At 43.3% G+C, this 24,926-nt stretch overlaps 2 protein-coding genes across 3 annotated transcripts in view; one reads left to right on the top strand and one right to left on the bottom strand.

Moving 5' to 3' along the window:
* Positions 1-24,926, bottom strand: part of uckl1b (uridine-cytidine kinase 1-like 1b) — a 476,626-nt gene that overhangs the window by 141,232 nt on the left and 310,468 nt on the right. The window lies entirely within an intron of this gene.
* LOC311053011 (cyclin-dependent kinase 17-like) overlaps positions 1-24,926 on the top strand; it is a 97,280-nt gene that overhangs the window by 3,193 nt on the left and 69,161 nt on the right. For both annotated transcript variants that reach the window (XM_084068363.1, XM_084068364.1), the window contains exon 2: positions 22,563-22,727. In XM_084068363.1, coding sequence (XP_083924489.1) covers positions 22,598-22,727 — 130 coding nt within the window. In that variant the 5' untranslated portion in view covers positions 22,563-22,597. The remainder of the gene's footprint in view (positions 1-22,562; positions 22,728-24,926) is intronic.

The raw sequence follows: 24,926 nt of genomic DNA, 5'->3' as shown, positions 1-24,926 counted from the left end.
TCTTCTTCAGTCTTTTCTTAATATATTTGCATTCTGTTTGTCATGTTTTCAGTTGCATTGCCATAAATGGCGTCTTCTCCTTTCCTTCATTCTGCCCCCCCCCCTCTCTCACTATCATGTGATTCCATTTGTTCACTCAGATGTAAATTAACACTGAGGGTCTTACTGTAATGTTCTGTAGGGAAAGATATATTGGGGAGGAGCCAGGCTAATAAGGCAAATGGACTTCTTTTTGCGGTTATATTGTGTGCGTGCGTGCGTGCGTGCATGTGTGTGTTCTGTAGGGCAGAATTGTGCATTACTCATGCATCTTTGGGCTGCTGCGCCCAAGGGTCTTGAGTGTCCAATGGCCATTCAATTCTGTTATATTGTATATTATATTGTATATTGTAGGCCTACTGTGGCTGTCGCCACAGTACTACTATCTCCACAACAGTGTTTGATCGAAGTTGAGTTGTGTCAAACTGCTTTAGCTGTAGCGAACCAAACAGTCAGCGTAAGGCTGCCCTGATGACTCTTAACTCTTTGACTGCCAATGACAAGATTTTCAGTGGTTTCACGCTAGATGGCGCTGTTCGCTAACACATGAGTGACCATTTCATTCTCAGTCACACAGATCCAGGAGATCACGTGATCGCAAGATCTCCACCATTCACTTCCTTGTTATTATCGATTTGGGAAAACGCTGTTTTCTCGCCTCCCTGGATTTTTTAAAATTGTCAGTTAAGTAGGAAACCCCAACCAATCATGGGAAGGGCTGACGATTGGCATCCAGCACTCAGCAGATAAGGAGCACCTGGAATTTAGCCACACACTCATAGACCCACTCACTGACACACACTCCACTGTCAAACTCTGACACTCTTCCACAGACACACTAGTGACACTGGGTTCCTTGAGGGGTTTCGGAATGGACCCTTACAGATATGTCACTCGGAGATTGTACAACCAAATGGACCCGTAAAGGTCCATTTGGTTCCATTTGTACACTCTCAGAAGAGTTATGGGCGTCCTTGAAATGAAAACGTGTGAGAACCCCTGATGTAGGCTAGCTACTTGTGCACTGCAACTGTCCATGTTAGACATGAGATTAAGGGTGCGTTCGGAAATATAGCAGTGAGCGCACTGGCCAATACAAACTAATAGGCGAGTGCGCTCCCGGTGCGCATTTCCGAACGCACCCTAAGATTAAGGCTGTCCTCGGCTAAAGATGTTCTTAGTCGACTAATAGTCATGGAATTTGTCGACGAACTGATTAGTTGACTCAATCAACAATTCTGTAAAATTGTGTTGGCTGCATACAGTCATACAGAGTTTAGCTTTTTTTTTTAGGTTGCTGAGGTTGAGAACTGAACATTCTGATTTCACAATGAGCACTGAGGTGGTCATTATTGAGAAATATACGCCCCTTGAATCACCTGAAGGGGTTTATTTCTCAATAATGACTGTTCATAATTATCATTATCCAACTTATTACATGACTACTTAGTACTTACAGTACTAAAGAAACCAAAACCAGAAGAAACCAAAGAAAATCAACGATTTCACACAGAGTATAACAGGATTTTATTGATTTAAAAATGATTTCATTGCTTCAGCCAAAGAAAATGGTCCTCACACTAGGAAGGAACACACCAGAAAAAGTCGCTTGCGCATTTTGTTGTGCAAACGTCAAAGGTTTGTGCGTGACTGTTCTTGTCAAACCTGGCCACTGCGGGACGTCTGGTCAATGCGTTTCAATGAGAACTGTCGCGGGAAAACATATTTTTCCGCCCGTAGCGGGAAAAAACATCTTCACGTGAGTAGAGTGTCCGTGCACGGCCAGTGCGAATGGTTGTATTCATTAACATGGAATGGAAGAAAATCAGGGTCTGTGCGCTTATGCTTCAAGTGTTATATTTTACACTTGTGTATAGCGAATGAGCTGACGTAATGAAAGCAGCAACATGTACCAGAGTTCTTTCTGGCCTGGACCACTGGTGTAGCGGTCCAGGCACCTATAGGCTCCAAAGTAGCCTGTCAGCGCTTCGCGGGTTCTAGTCCCGATCCCGACGGCCTTTGCGGCATGTCACTCCCTATCTCTCTATTCTATAAATAAAGGCACAAAAGCCAAAAAAAAGAAGAATTCTTTCTGCAGACGGATTTGATCCAGGTCCTCTGTCGTCTGATTAGAGCTGGGCGTTATGACGTCAAATCAATATCACCATTAGAAAAAACAACAGATGATCCGGGCTCTCAGGAGTAAAAAAGAGGAAAAGCCTTTAATTATTAAAGGTAACTGCCAAGTGCCGACGTGTTTTGACCTCGGAAGGTCTTCATCGTGATTTTTGCCCTGAAGGCTTTTCCTCCTTTTTACTCCTGAATGCCCGGATCGTCTGTTGTTTTTTCTCATGTTTGATCCTGTTTGATCCGTGAGCACCTTTTAACTATTGTTACCTTTTTTCTCCTCTCCTGTGAGCACCTGGTTGTTCAGTTTTTTTCTGACAATATCATCATTATTTCAAACTTTTGCCTCGATTACGGTTAATGAACGATCATGGATAGTGAAGATAGCACATCTACAAGCTCACAACACGTCGGCTATTTTGCGATTGTTGTGTCATTGAACAATGAAAGTATCCACAAGTTTCCTAGAGCATTGTGGGCATCACTTCCTGTCGATTTGATCCCTGATACCTGATCAAATCGACAGGAAGTGATGCCCACAATGCCCTATACCCAGGGGGCAAACCCCCCTTTTTTTTGGAAAGCTGCATTTGCTCTGCTATAAAAGGTTGGCCACCAGAAATAATATCTATGACCCCGTAGGATCACAACCTATATGGACAACCCGGTCAATTTTTTGCTGGAAATCCAATATGGCCGCCTCAATATTGGCCACTATCAGTACCCAGGGGCAAAGGGGGGTATGCTGCATTTGCCCTGCCATAAAAGGTTGGCCACCAGAAATAATATCTATGACCCAGTAGGATCACAACCTATATGGACAACCCGGTCAACTTGCTGCTGGAAATCCAATATGGCCGCCTCAATATTGGCCCCTATCAGAAAATAGCTTTGGCAATAACTTTTGAACCAGATGGGCTAGAAATAAAAACTTGGTGTCTATTTCATGGTTTCAGAGCATGAGAAACTCAATGGAATACTTATCTTTATGATTGGGTGTGTCTGGACCTTTAATTTGCATATTTCCAAGATGGACGCCACGCGAAAATGAGTTTTACTATGACCTTTACAGTGACAGCTGACTGTTATGGCAACAGAGATGGCAGTCCAGAGATGGCAGTCCTAAGAGAGCAGCTGCTGCTTTTTCAGGAATCATTGAATGGGCAACCAACTGCAGTCCTCTGGGAAACCTTCCTGGAGATGTCAGATATTCTCCAAAGGTTTATCTAGTACGATCGGGAAGGTGACTGGACAGGACATCTCTGTGAATCAGCAAGAATGCTACCCTACCTCACTGCAGCAGGCCACTACAAGTACGGGCAGCAATCTTTACCTCTGTATTTGGCTGAGATGAAGAAACTACCAGAAACAGCTTCAGAGGTACATGAAGCACTGATGGCAGGTGTATTTGTTGGCAGACGAGCAGATGGCAGCCACAACAGTGTTTCTCTTGACATGCTACTGGAGCAGACCTATAATGCCGATGCCAAGGAAGCAAGCAGTCTGGATGGCATTACACTCAGCCCTGCTGCCAGGACAAAATGGGTCTACACAAAACCACTCACTGCAGCTGTCTCTGCAGAGCTCAAGTCTATGCTCCACCTCCACTCCTCCAACCCACACCATGAGTCTGGTCAGAGTCGTGTAATCCGGGATGCAGAGATGGTAGTCAAGGTCATGGCAGCAGTGGAGACTAACCCATTTACAGTGAGCACATCATCCACGATCAACATATCTACAGGACAGTGTGCTGATTCCACAGTCAAGGACCACTTGATGAGTGTGAAAGAACTGGGTCTGAAGGCACTGTGTGAGTCATTGTCCAGTGAACAGAAGAGGACAAGCATAATGAAGCTTAACACTTCCCACACTCAAAACACAAAATCTAAAAAGTCTAAGGGGAAAACCTCAGCACCTGGCAAGAGCAATGAAATTACTGCCCTCCTGCGCATGACCCAAATCATAGCCAGTGGTGGAGAACTCAACCTTGTTGACTTTATAGGCAACCACGAGTGCAGTGGCTTCCCCCCTTCCCTCTTCCAGGAAGATGGCAGGATGAGAACAGGTACCAAGGCAAGCCTTGTGAAGGTCCTGAAAGAGGAGACCAAAGTTGCATGCATCCCTGACCTGCCTACAGAAGACAGAAAAACAGCAGTAGTTATTGATGCCATGTATGCCATACGCCATTGGTCGTTCCTGAAAGGTGAAGCATTTGGAACAATCGCTGAACGATACCAACGTCTGCTGTTGAATGATGTGCCTGCTGGCACAGAGATCATTCACTTCTGTTGTGACCGGTACAGTGGACCTAGTCTTAAGACAGCTGAGCAAGAACACAGATATGCTCGACCAAAACCTACCAAAGAATATGAAGTCAGTATGCGTTACACAGCTCCAGATCCTCAGGATTTTTTTGCTGTGTCAGCTAACAAGGCAAACCTATTGAGTTTCCTCTGTGACGAATGGTGTGAAAATGAGAAACTTAAGTCGGCCCTTGGTCCAACACATCTTTACCTGGGTGGGTGGTTTAAAGAAGAGACAAGGAGTGTGGTGATCAAGGAGGGGTCTATTGAAGATGTCCCTGCACTAGAATCCACACAACAGGAAGCTGATACAAGAATAATACTCCACACCCTGTACAGTGTCCAGAATGACAAAGTTGACAGAGTTGTCATCCATGCCAATGACACAGACATCATCATCATGTGCCTTTACTATGCAGCAACCCATCTCAGATGCCTTCCAGAGCTGTGGGTGAGAACACAATTCATACCTTCCTATCCATCAAATGGTATCAGCACTGGGGCTTGCACTGTGTCGTGCCCTGCCCTTTATCCATAGTTTAAGTGACAGAGATACCACCAGCTATCCCTTTTTCACTGGGAAGAAGGCATGGTTCAAGGCCAGCATGCGTCTGGATCTCCCTGCACTTGAGGAGTTTGGTGAAAACTCTTCTGATTCCCTCTCATATGACGTCATCAATCAGGCACGAGACCTCACAATTGCTGTATATACATCCAAAGCGGACCACCCGGAGGATTTTGACCTGAGTAAGCTTAGAGTGTACAAGTTCCTCAATAATAGATCAACCCTCTTAAAGCTGCTGCCCCCGACAGAGAATGCCTTTGACCTGCACCTGAGAAGAGCTGCTCTAGCAACCATAATAGATAAATGTGCACATATCGCCAAGCCGGATATTCCTTCTTTCACAGAGTATGGATGGTCTCTCAGTGCTAGCAATGCAGTCCCTCTTGCATCTACCGAGCCAGCCTTGCCTTTGTCAATGAACAAGGCAATATCATGCCTCTGTTCCTGTGCAAAGAAGGCAATTCCATGCTACTTAGGATGCCGTTGCCAGGTACTGGAGACACGATGCAGCAGGATCAGTGCAACACATGACAACAGTGACAGTGAATAGCATTGTACCATAGTATCATTGGCTTTAGAAGCAGGCAAGACAGCACCATAGAGGTCAAAATGAACCTTTTGTAGGCAACCTCAACTCCGCCTTTACTCTATTTGTCACTAAGTAGTCTATATTTTGTTATGTTACTTGAATGCATACTACTATGTTAATTTGTATAGCCCTAAAGTTGAAGTTTTTGGCAAGTCTTGGAGTGTGCATGTGTATGTTTATATTGTATTTAGTTTATTAAAATGATACATAAGATACATTGTGGGCTTTTTCTCTGATTTTTCTCTGCAATCATCCCCACAACTATAGATCTATAAATCAATAAATCTGGGGGAAAATGTAATACCATACATTATTTATGACTGCAGCCATATTGACAAAATAGAAATGAAAGCTCAAACTGACCAAATGTGTTCATATTGCTTAAAAAGCAGACTTTTTGCCATAACAGTAAGCTGTCACTGTAAAAGTCATAGTAAAACTCATTTTCGCGTGGCATCCATCTTGGAAATATGCAAATTAAAGGGCCAGACACACCCAATCATAAAGATAAGTATTCCATTGAGTTTCTCATGCTCTGAAACCATGAAATAGACACCAAGTTTTTATTTCTAGCCCATCTGGTTCAAAAGTTATTGCGAAAGCTATTTTTTGATAGGGGCCAATATTGAGGCGGCCATATTGGATTTCCAGCAGCAAGTTGACCGGGTTGTCCATATAGGTTGTGATCCTACTGGGTCATAGATATTATTTCTGGTGGCCAACCTTTTATGGCAGGGCAAATGCAGCATACCCCCCTTTGCCCCTGGGTACTGATAGGGGCCAATATTGAGGCGGCCATATTGGATTTCCAGCAAAAAATTGACCGGGTTGTCCATATAGGTTGTGATCCTACGGGGTCATAGATATTATTTCTGGTGGCCAACCTTTTATAGCAGAGCAAATGCAGCATACCCCCCTTTGCCCCCTGGGTACTAGGACACTTGTGGATAAGAGTGGTTAATCAATCAGACTAATCGATTATATAAAACATTTTCCGGTTTGTTGATATGTAAGAAAATCGTCCATGGTAGCCGATGTGTTAAAGTGGGTGGTTAAAAGGATTTTGATGCTATATTAACTAATTTAGCTGAAGACCCCGTGGAACCCCCTTCAAGGACCCCTGAGGGTCCCTGGACCACACTTTGAGAACCACTGGGCTGGACAACAGGCACAGTAGATCTTTTCTAGGCTTTATCTCCTGGTGAGGTATTGTATTTGATTGATTGATTGATTGTTGAATACTTGTATTAGTAAAAAGAAAATAACAGCATGTGGTACAGTCAGACATTAACACTAAAAGGATAACACCAAAAAATCCTGGGGACTTGTTTCCATTGTGGTCCTATGTATTCAATTCATCAACATAGCATAAAAATAACACAATGTGATACATGTCATCAACAAATTCAAAACACTACATGTACAAAGGAGAAAAAGGAAAAACGGCGGCAGTGAATGACAGCTCCTTTCTATGGGAAATTGCAGATTCCCCTTGTGGTCTCCTGATAGGTGATTTTTCATGCCAGTTTTGAAAGAAACAAATGATTTACATATTTTAATGGATGGTGTCACATTTTGGTGGCAGAGTTGTAGAATGAGAAATTTCCCATGTTTGTTCTATATTTGGGTATAGTACCAGATGGTTGTCGCTCCCTCTAGTGTTGTGGCTGTGGATGTCACTCACTTTGGAGAAGCGGTTAGTCAGGTATGAGGGTATTGAGGGTATTGTGTATGCAGCTGGTCCTTGTCTCCAAGACAAATTTCTCCAAGGGAGACAAAATAAAGTAGCCTTGAACCTTGAACTTTGTGAGATGGAGAAAATCAACGTGAGAGGCTGGGTGTGAACCAGGTTAACCAAGAGATAGGAGGAAAGACGGTATGGCAATAAAAGGTCACAGGTGGGCCTGTGACAACTTGTCTGAGCCACTATGCTGATGAAAATGTGTGTGTGTGTGTGTACACACTGTGAAAACCTGAGTGATAATGTAACTCTTGAGAGGGTACAAATGGGTTAGGGTCCATTTGGTGCCATTTTATACTCTCAGCTGGAGAGACGGGGTGACCCCCTGTTGTTACCGAACAAACAGTCCTTAGCAAGTATTACTATCAGAATATAAGAGCTATTTAACGATTATTTTAACAACAAAATATGACTTACACTGAGGATTGTATGACACACACAGCTAGCTGCAGTTTGTGTATGCAATGTGGTGCTGTTGCATAATGAGCCTCTTGTGTCCATTCATTTGGTTGCTGCCTGAAAGGAGGAGGTATAGTTGGCAGAGGAATGAGGCAGAGGTGGCCTGGAAAGGAATGGCGTGCTGTTGGCGCCGCAGTGCCGCCTGGTAACTGGTGGTAACCCATGCACTGTAACCAGTGGGCTGAGCAGGGCCGGCTGGTAACCGGTGGTAACCCAAGCACTGTAACCAGTGGGCTGACCAGGGCCGCCTGGTAACCGGTGGTAACCCAAGCACTGTAACCAGTGGGCTGACCAGGGCCGCCTGGTAACCGGTGGTAACCCATGCACTGTAACCAGTGGGCTGAGCAGGACCGCCTGGTAACCGGTGGTAACCCAAGCACTGTAACCAGTGGGCTGAGCAGGGCCGGCTGGTAACCGGTGGTAACCCAAGCACTGTAACCAGTGGGCTGACCAGGGCCGCCTGGTAACCGGTAACCAAAGCACTGTACCAGACTACCAGTGGGCTGAGCTGGGATGAAGTTTTTATGGCCGAGTTTTTGGAGAGGGCGAAAGAGTGTGTAGGCGAGAGAGAGAGTTGAATGTTAAATTGTCAGTCCTTCTCTCCCTCTTGTCCGTCCGTCCGTCCGTCCGTCCGTGTCTCTGTCTGTCTGTGTGTGTCTCTGTGTCTGTGTCTCTTTCTGTGTCTCTGTGTCTCTCTGTCTCTGTCTCTGTCTGTCTGTGTCTCTGTCTGTCTGTGTCTCTGTGTCTCTGTCTCTGTCTGTCTGTGTGTCTGTGTCTCTGTGTCTGTGTCTCTGTCTGTCTGTGTCTCTGTCTCTGTCTGTCTGTGTCTCTGTCTCTGTCTGTCTGTGTCTCTCTCTCTCTGTGTGTCTTGGTTCTTGCTCATCACCTCAGAAAGGAGAGACGTGCTGCAGTTCCTGGCCTGGGCCCGTAACCTAGCAACCCAAACGATGTGTGTCTTGAATAAATCACAGCATCTTTCTCCTCCGCCCTCCTCGGACACACCGCACACGCACACGCACACGCACACGCACACGCACACGCACACGCACACGCACACGCACACACACACACACACACACACACACACACACGTGTAAACCGAGCACGCAACTACACACACTCACAGGGAGAGAATGCCTGCTGACTCACTACTTTTTCCTGCCTATTTTCTTTTTTTTTTAACGGCGTGGCTCTGCGAGAGGCTAGCTGTAAGAGGGTCAGTCTGTGTGTCTGTCTGTCTGTCTGTCTGTGTGTCCGGAGCTAATACTGGACCAATTATCACCATTCTTGTGATCATTCTTGTGACGTGTGCACTCTGCCAGTAGGTCACAGAATATCCGGTTCCTGCGGTTCCTCCGGTTCCGTACCCCAAACTAGTCGGAAATCGTCTGACCGAATGGTCTCAAACTTGGTGTGTGTCTCAGATGAGACGGTGCCGAATGGCAATTTGGATGGACGCTGCTCCTATGTGGATCCCATTATTTATTTTTATTCTGTCATGCTTGTTATACCTTGTTCTGTCACTTTAAACCTGTGTTTACAGTAGCATGTCGTTGGATGTACAGTACAGTAGGCCCGGTGATGAACGGTGCTCTGTTTGCTTTCAAACAAATCAAACTCTACGCGTATTTACACACACTGCCTATAAATCTTATGGCGAGTGAAGCCTGATTTACTGTATACTTTGTCACGGGAAGGAGTATAAATTAAACTTCACTGTGGTCTCTTTCTATAGGAGTTGTGTGTGTTGTTCTGAGAGTGAGTTGAGGCTAAACAATTTACACTTTTACAATTTAGGCACTTAGCAGATGCCCTTATCCAGTGCCACTTCCAATAAGCAAGGTAATCACATACATAGAATGCGAAGGGACAGTGTAGTGCCTCAGGAAACCAGGATCACAGATAAACCAAGAATCTAGCATCAGTCTAAACCAGTGTAATCCTGACAGTGGGCCGGGACCCATTTTGCGGCCCTGGACGCATTTTTAGGGGTAAATATCCCCTTTTTCCCTCAACTACAATTAAAAAACTGCTCCTCGGAGCACAGGTCTCCGCCGGGTCAGGTTGCAGAAATCTGCCCCCTGGTGGCGTAAAACAGGCGTGTGTGAACTTTCAAGGGAATCGGACGCTGCGTTCATGATTTGAGGTATTTTGTTCTAAGCGAACCACTCCTGTAAACTTTAGATGGCAATCTTAGCCAATCAGGATGGAGTATGAAAAATCGGACAGATCCGTAGTGATCACATGACTATAGAGATAATGTGTACCAATTTGCGTGATGTTTGGACAAAATCTGAAGGAGTAATATAAAAAAATGATTTGCAAAAATCTGCCTTCCTCGGTCTAGTGGGAATGTGCGTGCATGTTTCACGCTATCGGACGCTGCGTTCATGATTTGAGGCATTTTGTTGAAAATGAGCCACTCCTGCTAGTGGCGCTATAAAAGGCTGATGTGAAACATGTAGGGTAGAGGTTCTGCTCTGGCATCCAGGGAGTGTTTGTGCACAGTTTCACATCGATCGGGCCAACAGTGCCGGAGATTAGCCAGACAGACAATAATAATCTGCACATTAAAACTATAGGCTACCAGGTAAACAATGAACCTAGCGTCTGTTTAAATAACATGCTATGTATCTAAATTACATCCCTAACATTGCGGTCACGAAAAACAAGCCAAGTAACAAAAACATGAGAGAGAATGAACGAGGTATGTCTACAACTCTACATGGTATATTTTGGTAAGTCGCTAGCATCAATAGGCTCTATGCACAGCAGCCATATTGGAAAGAAATTGGGCCTCTCTTCCTTATTTCCTTCACAGGTTTTACCAATGATACTAATTAAGGCTCTGTTCCATTTAGTGTAGCACAGTGGACCCCCATAACTCTGAGAGTGTACAAATGGAACCAAATGGACCCTTACGGGTCCATTTGGTTCCATTTGCACACTCTCAGAGTCACACACCTGTAAAGGGCCATTTGGGACCCCCTCAAGGAACCATGGACCACACTTTGAGACCCACTGGTGTAGCAGAGTGTTTCCAGTGAGCCAACATGCACAATATCAGCATCGTCTGTTTGAGCAGAATGAAACAGAGCCTTCATTAGTATCATTGGTAACACCTGTGAAGGAAGTATGGAAGCGTCCCAATTTCTTTCCAATATGGCTGCTGTGCATAGAGCCTATTGGCGCAGAAGGTGGCAAGAAGTGGTACAGGGAGAGTGAAGTGCTAGGGGGGGGTGAGGTGGAGTCTGAAGAGGCAAGTCTTCAGACTACACAGTGGAAAATTGGGTGCGAGTGAGTCTGCAGTTTTGACTGCAATGGGGAGTTTGTTCCACAGTTTGGGAGCCAGGAGGGAGAAGAGTCTGGGACGCGTGGGTGCGCTGTCCCGGGTGTTTTAGGGAAGGTTCAGACAGCTTTCCTGTGTTAGCTGATCTGAGTGAGTCAGAGGGGTTGTAGGGTTGGTTCATGCCTTGAAGGTATGGCAGTGCCGTGCCTTTGGTTGCCTTGTGGGCCAACATCAGTGTTTTGTACTCGGTGCAGGCAGAAATGCAGGGAGCGGAAAAGGGGAGGAGATGTGAACATCTTGGCTGGTTGAATACCATGGCGTGCAGCGGCATTCTGGATGGTGCTGGTTTTTATGCTGCTGTCTCTCCATCGCATTGGGAGGAAAATCTTTTTTTCTAGATTATTTGTATTGCTGTGTATTGAGCTTGTAGATCTGCTATTTTTGAAAAATCATGAACATTTGTGCGAATCTTTAAATATATATATATATATATGTATATATATATATATATATATGTATATATATATATATTTAAAGCAAAAAAAATGTTTTTACTAAAATCTTTGCTTCTTGGGGTCCCTGGAACTAAATATTTTGAGATGGGGGTCCGCGGCCAAATATATATTATTTTGGGGGTCCTTGACATGAAAAAGTTTGAGCTCCACTGATATAGCAACATTTTTCTGAAAACTGTTAGGATTTAAGACATTTTTAGAATCAGCCTCAGGTCTGAATGGGCGTTAACAGTGTATTAAAAATAATAATATGCAATTTGAGATGATACTCTGATGTGTGGCGAGAATCACATTGCATCGCTTCTCATGGTAATTCAACAGAGATAAGACGCAGAGTGTGAAATTAGACAATAGTGTGTGTGTGTGTGTGTGTGTGTGTGTGTGTGTGTGTGTGTGTGTGTGTGCCCGCGCGCGCACAATGTCTATAGCGGCTATTGGCTATGGGTGTGAGTGAGTACGTATGTGTTGATGGCCATTTTAGCTGGTGTTTATCTGGTTAACCAATGAAATCAGGTCAGGAGTCAGGACCCATCTTTGGGTCGCGGACACATTATCATGGGTCGCAAGTAAATATGCCCCTGTTTCGTTTCCTACTTAAAAATAAATAAATATACATATTTAAAACGTTTAAACAAAGAAATCACAACTTTTCATCAATTAGAAACAATTCCAACATTTTTCAAAAGTATTTCATAAATAAAATCCAAAAAGGGAGAAAAAGTATGAATAAATGTCAAACAATGTTTGTTTTTACAATGTAGATCTGCTATTTTCACTAGTTTTGGCCCCGGACCAACGTCTAATTTCTCTTTTTTTTTTTTTTTTTTTTTTCCCTCTATAATTTTTATCCCACGATTTTGTAACCCACATTTTTTCACCCAGTGCCAATTGCCTGCGTAATCCTGGGCACTACCTACCCTCTGCCAGCCTAGGGAGAGCCCAAGCTGAAGCTCATGCCTCCTTCAATGCATGAGGAGCAAGCAGGCCGCTTCTTATCACCCGACGGGGGAGTTTCCCTGGTTGGACATAGCGCGTGGAAGGAACACGTTATTCCAACCAGTTCCCTTCTCCTCCATCAGGCGCCCCGGCTGACCAGGGGGAGGCAGTATAGTGACCAGGATTACTACATGTTTTTGTGAGGGTATTAACTCCCCCTACCCTAGGAGACACGGGGAGAACATGCAAACTCCACACAGAGTAGTAATTTCTCTTTTGGGTGTTGAGCTAAAACGTTGGGGAACCACCTTCTATTCTTAGTAAAATAGACCCGAGTTACAACTACAACTTTGGACTGCTTTTTCCCCCCGTCTGCACCAAATCTCTTCTCCAAAAACAGCAGACTTACAAGCTCACAAGTCACAACGCATTGCGTTGCAAGTGCAACGAGTTGTGAGCTTGTTAATCTGCTATTTCTGGCCTGGCGAGGCTCCCCCGCCACCCCCCCTCCCCCAGAATAGGCATGCTGGGGTTCAAGTGGTAATTAATAACTTGCACACATTTCTGCACAAATTCCTGAGTGACTCCTCCTGCCTCGGGCTGGCTGTCTGTCACGACATTGAAATGTCACTTGACGATTAATTGCCTCACAAATGGTTGCGATTAACAATTTAATTGTGTTTTTCCAACCTTGGAACAAACACGTAAATGAAAATTACATTTATGTTTGACTTCTAGGCTTTGTAAACAAAACATTTCACACGGCAAGAAGAAATGAGTTGACATTTAATAACTTTATACTTTGCCCCCAAACAATTGTAATAGCGTAAATAGCCGATCTAAAAGCTTACAGCGCGCCACGGTGCGTTGAGTAAGCTTGTAGATCGGCTATTTTCCGCTCTTTTCTTTTTAGATATTTGAAAATATATTTTTCAACATGGAGACTATTATGATTTGAATAATTGCGATTTGGCAATTATGTCATAATTGTGACAGCAGGGCCTACTCCCTCCCGCCAGGTCACACAACAACAACAAACGGAATGCAATTTCCATGTTTGAAGGCTCCTTTAGCCCTGACAAGTCTGGGAAAACATGCAAATGAGGGGGGAGGGAGATTCGTTCCCCCGCTGATTTGATCCATGGCCTGAAATGAAAGAGAGACGATGCCCGCCTCGATCTGCTTCTCTCCTCCGGGCTGAGATATCCCGCCTCACGCACGCACAGACGCACACACACACGCACACACGCACACGTACGCACACACACAGCTGGAGGAGTCGAGCTGTCCCGTTCGTTCTTTTTCTGATGCCGCTTGCAGAAGAAAATAAATGACAGATAAAGCAATCTTGAATCTATGGAATGAAGTGTAAATCGGGCTCAAGGTGCAAAACCTGCTTCAAACTATAAGCTAAGCAAATGGCGTCACAATCATTTTAACCACTTTAACGTATTTTATACTTTGGCTATTCAAAAATAGCAGAAGTTTTTCATTGAAAAATTATGAAAATGTGTGCAAATCTTTGAATATATATATTTTTTCACTCAAATATTTGCTTCTGGAGGCTATATCAGAGGTGATATTAACTATGAATACTTTGCACCCGTGAAAATAGCTCCATATGCTTGCTGTCCAGCACATATTATGCAGATGATGATGGCTATGAATTCCTTCAGATGGGCATTCGTTCCTCCGACCAGGAACTGAACGACGGACACAGAGAGAGTGAAAGGATGAATGAGGATGAAGGGCTTTTGTTGTTGAAGCCTGCAAGGTTGGAACACACAAAGAGAAGGGCAGCAGGGTGTGTGTGTGTGTGTGTGTGTGTGTGTGTGTGTGTGTGTGTGTGTGTGTGTGTGTGTGTGTGTGTGTGTGTGTGTGTGTGTGTGTGTGTGTGTGTGTGTGTGTGTGTGTGTGTGTGTGTGTGTGTGTGTGTGTGTGTGTGTGTGTGTGTGTTACTATACTTGTGAGGACCAAATGTCCCCACAATTATAGTAGAATTTGAGTAGACGTTGTGAGGACCATTTTCCTGGTCCTCACAAGAAAATAAGGTTCTTTTGTGGTTGAAAATAGATTTTTAGAGATACTTTTACAATTAGAAAAAGATTCAGTTTGGTTTTCAGGATTAGACATTTAGAGCTCAGGTTTAGGTGTAGAGTTGGACTTTACCCTATTTTATTCTTAGTTGTGCGGCGATGTCACACACCGGAAAATAAGCCGATCTACAAGCTTGTAGATCTGCTATTTTTCGGCTTTAGGCTTACGGTTGAAAGTGGCATTCGTAAAGTGTGGCATTCGTAAAATCCTCACAAGTATGGTAATACAAACCTGTGTGTGTGTGTGTGTGTGTGTGTGTGTGTGTGTATTGTTTGGGTCACTCAGCTCTGCTGGCCTAGAGGTACAGAAGTGATTCTACGGCAGAGTATTTCTGTCCTCGTTCCATTTCCTTCCTGCTCCTTCTATCAAAGCCTTTAGGGCTCAGGAGATCACACACACACACACACACACACACACACACTGTTGTCGTGCACCGGAAATAGCAGATCTACAACCTCACAACGTGTCGCAGTGTGACGTGTTGTGAGCTTGTAGATCGGCTTTTTTCAGTGTACACCACCTGCGCGCGACAAAAAAATCCAACCATATCCCCTAAACCTAATAACTTCTAAATGCCCAAGTCTAGTCGCTCAGGTGGCACAGTGGTTAAGGCGCCCGCCCGAGCACCACCGCGGAGGTCGTGGGTTCGAATCCACCGTGGTGCATCCGCCATTGACAAACATCTACACGAACACAATTGGCCCGCGTTCGGGGGGGAGGGCGATATCACTGCACTGTATAGTATTCCTACAGGTTGGTGGCTCCTGTCAGCAGGGAGTGTTGGGCAGGAGGAGTGGGACGAAGGCTCTATGTCCTCCCGGTGGGGGCTCCTCACTGGGTGGGTGAGTCAGTAGGAGACTACAGCAGTGACAACACACAGCAATGTGTGTGGGGAGGAATCAATTGGAAAAAGGGGTAAAAAGACAAAAATAAATGCCCAACTCCAACCTGAGGGGACATTTGGCCCTCACAATAGGCTATATGCACAGCAGCCATATTGGAAACAAATTGGGCCTCTTCTTACTTCCTTCACAGGTGTTACCAATGATACTAATGAAGGCTCTGTTCCATTCTGGTCAGGGTGCTGATATTGTGCATGTTGGCTCACTAGAAACACTCCATTTTGGTTCCAAAATGGCCCCTTGTGGTGGGTGTGTAACTCTGAGAGTGTACAAATGGAACCAAATGGACCCGTGAGGGTCCATTTGGTTCCATTTGTACACTCTCAGAGTTATGGGGGTCCTAGTCTAGAAATTAAGAGACCACTGTGCCACACTAAATGGAACAGAGCCTTAATTAGTATTATTGGTAACACCTGTGAAGGAAGTAAGGACGAGGCCCAATTCATTCCCAATATGGCTGCTGTGCATACAGCCTATTACAGAAAACAGTCAAAACACACACACACACACACACACACACACACACACACACACACACACACACACACACACACACACACACACACACGCTTGCACACGCACACGCACACGCACCACACACCACACACACACTGGAGTTTTGAGTTTGTCTTTTAGAAACATCCTTGGAGGTTGGGCTAATGTGTAAATCCCTTAGCTGACATTGTTGCTCACACTGCAAATGCACCGGGTCAGTGGAAATCGATAGATTTAGGAGGAGCAAATACTCCCTGACTGTGCTTTTTCCCCCCCAGCTTTGTAGTAAAGCACTGCATGCTTGTCCCTCAAGGAAACGGTCATGTATAGAAACCTGCATTCCCCTGAGGCAGCTACACACTGTACGACTTTTAAAGTGGCCTGGGGGTCATCAGATCGTTAAGTATTTCACATTAAGCTATGTTCACACTGGCAGCCCCAAAAAATGAGATTTATGGCCCGTTGGCCAGATTGGAATCAGACTTGTTTCAGCAGCGAAAACAAAACAAAAAACACCTGGAAACTTGATTTTTTGCGAAACAGATGTAGTTGTTGAATTGATAATAACATCGTATCTGTGACAGGTAAATGAAATCTGTGTGGAGTATTGCAACATCAACCTTTCTCCATGTTTTTGTTCTCTCTCTCTCTCTCTCTCTCTCTCTCTCTCTCTCTCTCTCTCTCTCACTCTGTAGTGACCTCTTGTCCTTGTAGTGGTTGATTGAGAGTAACCCTTGTACACTGACTGGCTTTGAGCAGCAAAAAAAAAAAATCAATTACATTTGATCAAAGTGTCAAATCACAACAAGTTGTCTCAAGACACTTACTTTCTCTGCTCTACGTATGTAGAGCAGAGAGCCGACATTGTCCCACCCTGAGCAAGCAATTTTTGCGACAGTGGCAACGAAAAACTCCCCCTTTAACTGGAAGAAACGTCAGGCAGACACGGGCTCTAGGGTGGGAGGCCATTTGCCTCGACCGTTTCGGGGGGGGGGGGGGGGAAGAGAGAGAGAGAGAGAGGGAGAGACAGACAGACAGACAGAGGAGAGACAGAGGGAGATACAAGTAGTAGCACTAGCAATAATAATTATAGTAAATATCAGTGGTGTAAAGTACATTTACTCAAGTACTGTACTTAAGTACAATTTTGAGGTACTTTTACTTTACTGGACAGGAGTTACTTTACTGGACAGGAATATTTCCAATTGTCTATACTTTTACTTTACTCCACTACATCTCAGAGGCAAATATTGTACTTTTACTCCTCTACAATTATTTGAAAACTTTAATTACTAGTTACTTTGCAGATATAAATTATTACATTATAAAACATACATTAAACACTTTAGCCTTATTTTATACCTAGGCTATTTGAACATAGCTGATCTACAAGCTCACAACGCGTCGCATCGCGAAGCGTTGTGAGCTTGTAGATCTGCTATTTTCAAACATTTGAGTACTTTTACTTTTGGTACTTTTAAGTACATTGTTATACCAATACTTTTGTACTATTACTCAAGTAAATTCCAGACTTTTAATTGTAACATAGTTCTTCTACATTGCAGTATTGATAGTTTACTTTCACTTAAGTAAAACATTTGAGTATTTTTTCCACCACTGGTAAATATAATAGTGTAAGTGTAAAATAATAAAAAGGAAATGAAGAATTTCCAAAAGTTAAAGTTGAAAAAAAAAAAAGTTTATTCCATATCCATTTGTTCCAGTCTTGAAAACATAATATAAGCAGACTTTAATATAACTCAGACTGGAATGCAGCAACAACAAAAAACAGACTCAAAAGCTGTGAGCCTCCAATCAACTACACCTGGCCCTCCCTTAGCCAGGTTCTTATGCTCTCCTCTCCTCTCCTCCATGTCTGTAGAGGGTGACAAAGCACACTGACAAGGACATTAGACATGGCACGTACATGTAATAATAATAATGAATTGCATTTTTTATAGCGCTTTTCTAAGTACTCGCTTACTCAAAGCGCTTTACAATGGTTCATTCATTCATACATCATTCACACACACATTCACACACCGATGGCGGAGGAAACCGTGAAGGCACCAACCTGCTCATCTGGAGCAATTAGGGGTTCAGTGTTCTTGCTCAAGGACACTTTGACACTAACTGGTGGAAGAAGTACTCACATTTAGTACTTAAGTAAAAGTACCAATACCACAATGTAGAAATACTCTGTTACAAATAAAAGTCCGGAAATCAAAATGTATTTGAGTAAAAGTACAAAAATATTCGCATTAAAATATACTTGAGTACTGAAAGTAAAAGTACTCATTTTACAGAATGATCCATTTCACAAGTTTCCAAATGTATAAAAATGCTTTGAAAATAGCCTATCTACAAGCTCACAACACGTCGCAAAGCGACACGCTGTGAGCTTGTAGATCGGCTATTTTCAAATAGCCTAAGTATGCGTAGGGCTGAAGTGATTAATGCATGTTTTGTAATAATCAAAATCTACGAAGTAACCAGTAACTAGAGTTTTCAAATAATTGTAGTGGAGTAAAACTAAAAAGTACAATATTTGCCTCTAAGATGTAGTGGAGTAGGTAAACGTATTGAAAATTTGAAACACTCCACTAAAGTAAAAATTCCTCAGTACAGTACTTGAGTAAATGTTAGTTTACAACACTGCATGTAGGCATACTGTAGATTGGTTCCTACACACTCTTTCTCTCTCTTGCTTTTTCCACCTCTCTCTGTCCCTCTCTCTCTCTCTCGATTCAGTTCAATTCAATTCAAATATGCTTTATTTGGTATGGCAAGCATCCTCATATTGCCAAAGCATTAGTAACATAATGATACAAAGATAACGCGTGTCATAACAAACAACAAAATAAAACAAACAGACATTATGTTAATGAACCGTGTGTAGATAGATACCCTTTGTCCGTCATTGTTTTTGGCAGGCTGCTACATATTTCGCTGCCAACCTTATTGGAACATTGTGGGCTTTCTAAGCTAATAAGTAGGGGATTGCCTGTGGGCAGTCAAAATATGTATCTGTATTTTTGTGAATTTAGGGTGGCATACTTTCTTATGTCCTTGTATTTGTCACATGAACTGGAACTCGCTGCCTCTGACGATAAAGAGCATCAGCAGTCATCTCCTTTATTTTAAGCAAAAAAAAGGTCAAAGCATGGCTTTTAGAAAATGTTGAAGAATAGGATGGTCACTTATATATTTATCATGGACATCCTTTATATTGATGCTTTTAATTAGTAAAGCTCTAGAGTGCTTTATGTATTGTTGTGCTGCCTGTCATTTGTTGTAATAATAGAAATAAGTCTCACGACTTTGTTGTGTCTGTGTATCCTTGACGTGTCTCTGATAAACATGTAGCATGTGCTTTTCTTTTATGACGTAAATCAAATCTAATCAAATCAAATCAAACCAAACATGGGGTCAAGAAGTGGAGCTCTGTCTCCTCTCTCTCTCTCTCTCTCTCTCTCTCTCTCTCTCTCTCTCTCTCTCTCTCTCTCTCAACCTCTCCCTCTCTGCGACATTGGTGTTTGTTTGCATTTGGGGAGCCACATGCTACGTGAGCAAACAACTGTCAAGACTAGGCATGTAACGATTCACTCAACTCACGATACGATTCGAATCACGATACTAGGTTCACGATATGATTTTTCACGTTTTTTGTTTTGATTTTTTTTTCTTACACAAATCCAGTATATATATATATATATATATATATATACTGGATTTGTGTAAGAAAAATGACTGAAAACTTTTATTTTTATTTTTATCTCACAAAGATCCTGTATTTTCTTATTTTTTCCCCCCTGCTGTTTGCATCGCGATACATTTGTTATTAAATCGATTTAAATTGTCACCAGTTTGAATCGATTTCAATCGATTTACGATAAATTGTTACTTGCCTAGTCAAGAGACCCAAACAAAAACGATAGTAAAATAAAGCGGCTGCTCTGCAGTGGTTTCCAAAGCACTGTGTGTGTGAAGACAGATGATGCGTTCTGGACATCAATGGTGGAACAAGGCTGATTATGGCTGAGAATGAGGAGGAACTAAGAAGGCGTTTACGCTGCATTGGTCTCTATAATGATGAGGATGGTGGTTGGAGCCCGACCGAGCCTTCACTTCCATCCAGCCCTTTTAGTCATAGTCATAATCAATGAGCTAAAACGTGGCAGAGCAACCAGTATGGTTGTCTAACCACTTGAACCCCAGCCAGCGTCCGTCCATATCCTGTGGGGAACATTAGCCAAAAATAGCCGATCTACATGCTCACAATGTGTGCATCATGCATTCGAGCATGTGAATCAGCAATTTTTGGCAAGGAGATTTGGTATAGTCATAGACTCAACCAGTGGCCCGAGGACCACCGAGTGGTCCTTGAGGGGGTTCCAGGTGGTCCCCAGCTAAATGATAGAGAGTTGGTAACCAAATGGACCCTTATAGATCTTTGACTCTTGAGAGTGTAAAATGTTACGCTCTGAAGAGTTAAATTATTGTTAAACATCTGCATTACTTAATTAAAGAATTGTTATTTTGATCAACGTTGGCCTGTTATCTCTCCTATGGCACCAACATAAATACAGCATGAATGGAATTGTGGACAAAATGTTATCCAACGATAACAAAATATTCTTTAAGTTTTGGGTCTGAGAGTCTAAATCTCATTAAATGGTGGTTCTGTGGCTCAAAGGCCGAATAAATAATGGACCTTGATATGAAAAGGGTTGAAAACTACTGGTATATAGACGGAAAAAAGTACAATTGTTGCACAAGTCCAGACATTGGTTCTCCGGGGACCCCAGGGGTCCTTGGGGGGGTTCTAGGGGTTCCCCAGCAAAAGTAGTTAACGTAGAATCAAAATCATCTTTTGCCATTTTATCCATTTATATGTTCGGCTATTCAAAAATAGCAGGATCTACAAGCTCATAGCGCGGCACTCGGTGCCGCGCTATGAGCTTGTAGATCTGCTATTTTTTGAATAGCCAAAGAAATCTTCAAATGACTGAGTTGCGTTCCCGGTCTTAATAGATTGAGTGGTTAAGTGCAGAGCGTTATCTGTTGTCTAATGGATACTCCATAGTAGTGAGTCCAGTATGTATGTCTACAACTCCCGTATGTACCTTGTCCTTGTTTCTTTAGATAATTTTTATTGACTTTCTTCAGATAGGACAATGGATGGAGATGTTGAACAAAGCAAAAGGGGGCAAAGGGTAAAGCGGAGCGGTTCATGACTGACATGCACGCAAACGCTCCTGGGAATCCAACCATGGGTTGAACTTGTCGCTCTCGCTACTCACTTGCCCTACTTGATCATACTGCAGTGTTACACAAAAAAAGTAAAAAAAAAAGCAAGCTCAAAACGTGGTGCGAAGCAACTTCTTTTGAGTTTGTAGATCTGCTGCTTTTGCTGTTTTTGAATTTGAATCCTGAAAAGTAACAGTTTTTTGGACATGAGGTTTCCACCCGACAAAGACGATATGCACTGCTGTAGCTTTCACCAGAAAATTAATCAATACATAATGGATAAATAAATAGATATATAAATATATAAATATATAAATATATAAATATATAAATATATAAATATATAAATATATAAATATATAAATATATAAATATATAAATATATAAATATATAAATAAACAAACAAATACATAAAAGAAATGATTATTATATCAAAAAAGGAACTAGCAAGGTAAAAAAACTGTTAAAACGACATAGACACGCCGTTTGAAGCGGACTTGAGCCACGAGAGGCACCGCCTAGCGAGCAGTCAGGCGAGCGAGTCGCCGTGACCCGTGACGGGTCCCTGGACCACACTTTGAGACCCACTGCTGTAGCAGAGTGTTTCCAGTGAGCCAACATACACGATATCACTAGCCTGGTATCCAGCCTGCTTCGCTACTTTCGGCGGACTTTTTTTTCTCTCTTCGCTTCTCAGTCTGGAATGCCTCCTATCTCCAAGGGAGGCGGGACATGACAAACGTTTCGAGTCGTGCCGTGGCTTCTGATTGGTCTGTGGTGCGGGGCGGGACAAAACAAACAGTGTGATCGTTGTGATTCGTCATTCGTTTGAACAACATCCAGTCAGCAACGACGTTGCCTAACGTAACATATGTAGTTCCAGTGTAGTTCTGCAAAACGAGTCAATGGGGTGCATTCCAGACTGAGAAGCGGAGAGAGAGAAAAAAGTCCGCCGAACGTAGCGAATCAGGCTGAATCCCAGGCTACGATATCACTGCAACCTGACTCTGTTTGACCAGAATGGAACAGAGACTTCATTCGTATCGTTGGTAAAGACCTGTAAAGGAAGAGGCCCGACTTTCCAATATGGCTGCTGTGCATAGCCTATTAAAGGGATAGTTCACCCCCAAAATTACCTTTTTTCTACCGATTAGTCACCCCATGGAGACTTGAATTCATGGAAATTGTTTCGGTTTTGTCGCATTCATAAGCCAATAATGATGACATTGGTTGCCCCCCCCCCCTCTCTCACAGGCCCGTGGGCCCCTGGTGGTCCCGGTGAGAAGAAGATGGACAGGATGAAGCTGATCAAGAGGAGACTGTCCATGTCTCTACGCAGCGCTCGGCCCGTCGACGACTCCCTGTCCGAGCTGGCCGAGCAGATGACCCTGGACGAGCCGGCTGCCGCCAGGGACAACGGTGAGACACACGCACACGCACACGCTCTCACACACACACACACACACACACACACACACACACGCACACGCACACGCACACGCACACGCACACGCACACACACACGCACACACACACTAGAGAGCTTGACGATACACAATGCACAAGCCATCCTAACCCTCATCATAGCTATCTCATCATCATCATCTTCATCATCACCACCCTCCTCATTTCACTTTGCATGGGACTGATGATGACGCGTTTGTAATCCATATTGTTGTTGTCAGGCAGAAACCCCATGTGTCCATATTTCAATTAATGCCTTATATGTACTTCATCATACAAGAGTGTTGATCAACGAGCTCATAGTGAGCTTGTAGATCGGCTATTTTCACTATATTTAACAAAGGAAAGGATTTTGGACATACAAGGTTTCCACCTAACGGCAACAATATTAGAATGGGCTAGGAAGAACATGACTGGAGGAATATGCTGTGTTTCCTATAGCACAGATATTCACATGGTGGTTAGAGAGCCCCCCGCCCCCCCCCCCCCCCCCCCCCCAAAAGTTATTATTATATGATTATTCACAAGAGGCATTTTAAGGACTTTTATGTGCCACCTGCTGGTCGTCTTGAAGTATTGCAGCTCTGCTTGTGGAGAATGTACAGGGCTCACCTGAGAGAAGCTGTTTTCGTGTGTGTGTGTGTGTGTGTGTGTGTGTGTGTGTGTGTGTGTGTGTGTGTGTGTGTGTGTGTGTGTGTGTGTGTGTGTGTGTAGTGGTGGACAAAGTACTTAACCCCAGTACTTGAGTCAAAGTGTAGATACTCCTGGTCAAATATTACTCAACTACAAGTGAAAGTTGCTCTTTCAAATTTGAACTTGAGTTAAAGTGCTGGAGTGCTTGTTTTTTATTTTATAGTATTCACAAGTTCATGCTTTAAAAAAATACTTGTGAGTTGTGAGCTTGTAGATCTGCTATTTTCACTATATTTCAAATAGGTGGTTAGTTCATAATACTTTTTTACCCTTCCTAGAAATGTAGTGGAGTCAAAAGTACACGCTCTATCACCCCGTACCTGGGGGCGATGGGGCTTTTTCTCTTGCTGCCCCAACTCTGTGGAATGCATGCACTCCCCAATACTATCAGAGCCCCCCACCCTCCAAACCTTCAAAACAACTCTTAAAACCCACCTCTTCAATATGGCTTTCCCTAGCCTGTCATGGCCAGACTATGCTTCTGGTGATAAACCCGCCCCATATTTGCATACTGGGCCCTGATTGGTCCCTCACTACTTTGGAGGGAGTGAAATCCAATCACAACTGAGCGGTGCCAGACCAAATCTGCCAAGAGCAATTTCTTTTACTTCTACTCCACAACATCTCAGAGTTAAATATTGTACTTTTACTCCACTACAATTATTTGAAAACTGAAGTTACTAGTTACTTTGCAGATATAAATTGTTATATTATAAAACATACATTAACCACTTCAGCCCTATTTTATACGTAGGCTATTTGAAAATAGCAGATCTACAAGCTCACAACGCACGTTCATTGTGAGCTTGCAGATCTGCTATTTTCAAACATTTTGTACTTTTTACTTTTGGTACTTTAAGTGCATTTTGATGCCAATACTTTTGTACTTTTATTTAAGTAACCTTTTGAACACAGGCCTTTTACTTTACTAACAGAGTATTTTAATATTGTGATATTGGTACTTTTATTTAAGTAAAACATGGGAGTACTTTTTCCACCACTGCTGTCTACCACTGTGTGTGTGTGTGTGTGTGTGTGTGTGTGTGTGTGTGTGTGTGTGTGTGTGTGTGTGTGCGTGTGTGCATATGTGCGCGTGCGTGCGCGCAGTATGATCTGTATGAGTGTGTGCACCAGCCAGAAAGGAGGTCAGATCACAGAGCGATGGGAGTTACCTCTCTCCCATCAGCTGCCTCAGAAAGAAAGAAAGAAAGAAACACGGAGAGAGAAAAGTCCTTGTGTTCAAATATAGCTGTGTGTGTGTGTGTTTCTCAACCTGAGGAGGCCGGCAGCGAGGCCGCGTTGCAGTTTGGGTGCAGAGAGCGTTCTAAGTGCTCGCTCCCTCCACACTGTATTATATTGTTGTTGTCGGGCAGAAACCTCTCATCTCCATATTATAACTTTTTGCGTTTTTTTTTACGTAGATTAACCCCCTACTTGATCATACTGCAGCGTCACACAGAT

Source organism: Gymnoscopelus microlampas, assembly GCF_963454915.1.
Source record: "Gymnoscopelus microlampas genome assembly, chromosome: 10".
In the NCBI taxonomy this organism is placed as follows: Eukaryota; Metazoa; Chordata; class Actinopteri; order Myctophiformes; family Myctophidae; genus Gymnoscopelus; species Gymnoscopelus microlampas.
This window is presented reverse-complemented; position numbering and strand designations above follow the sequence as displayed.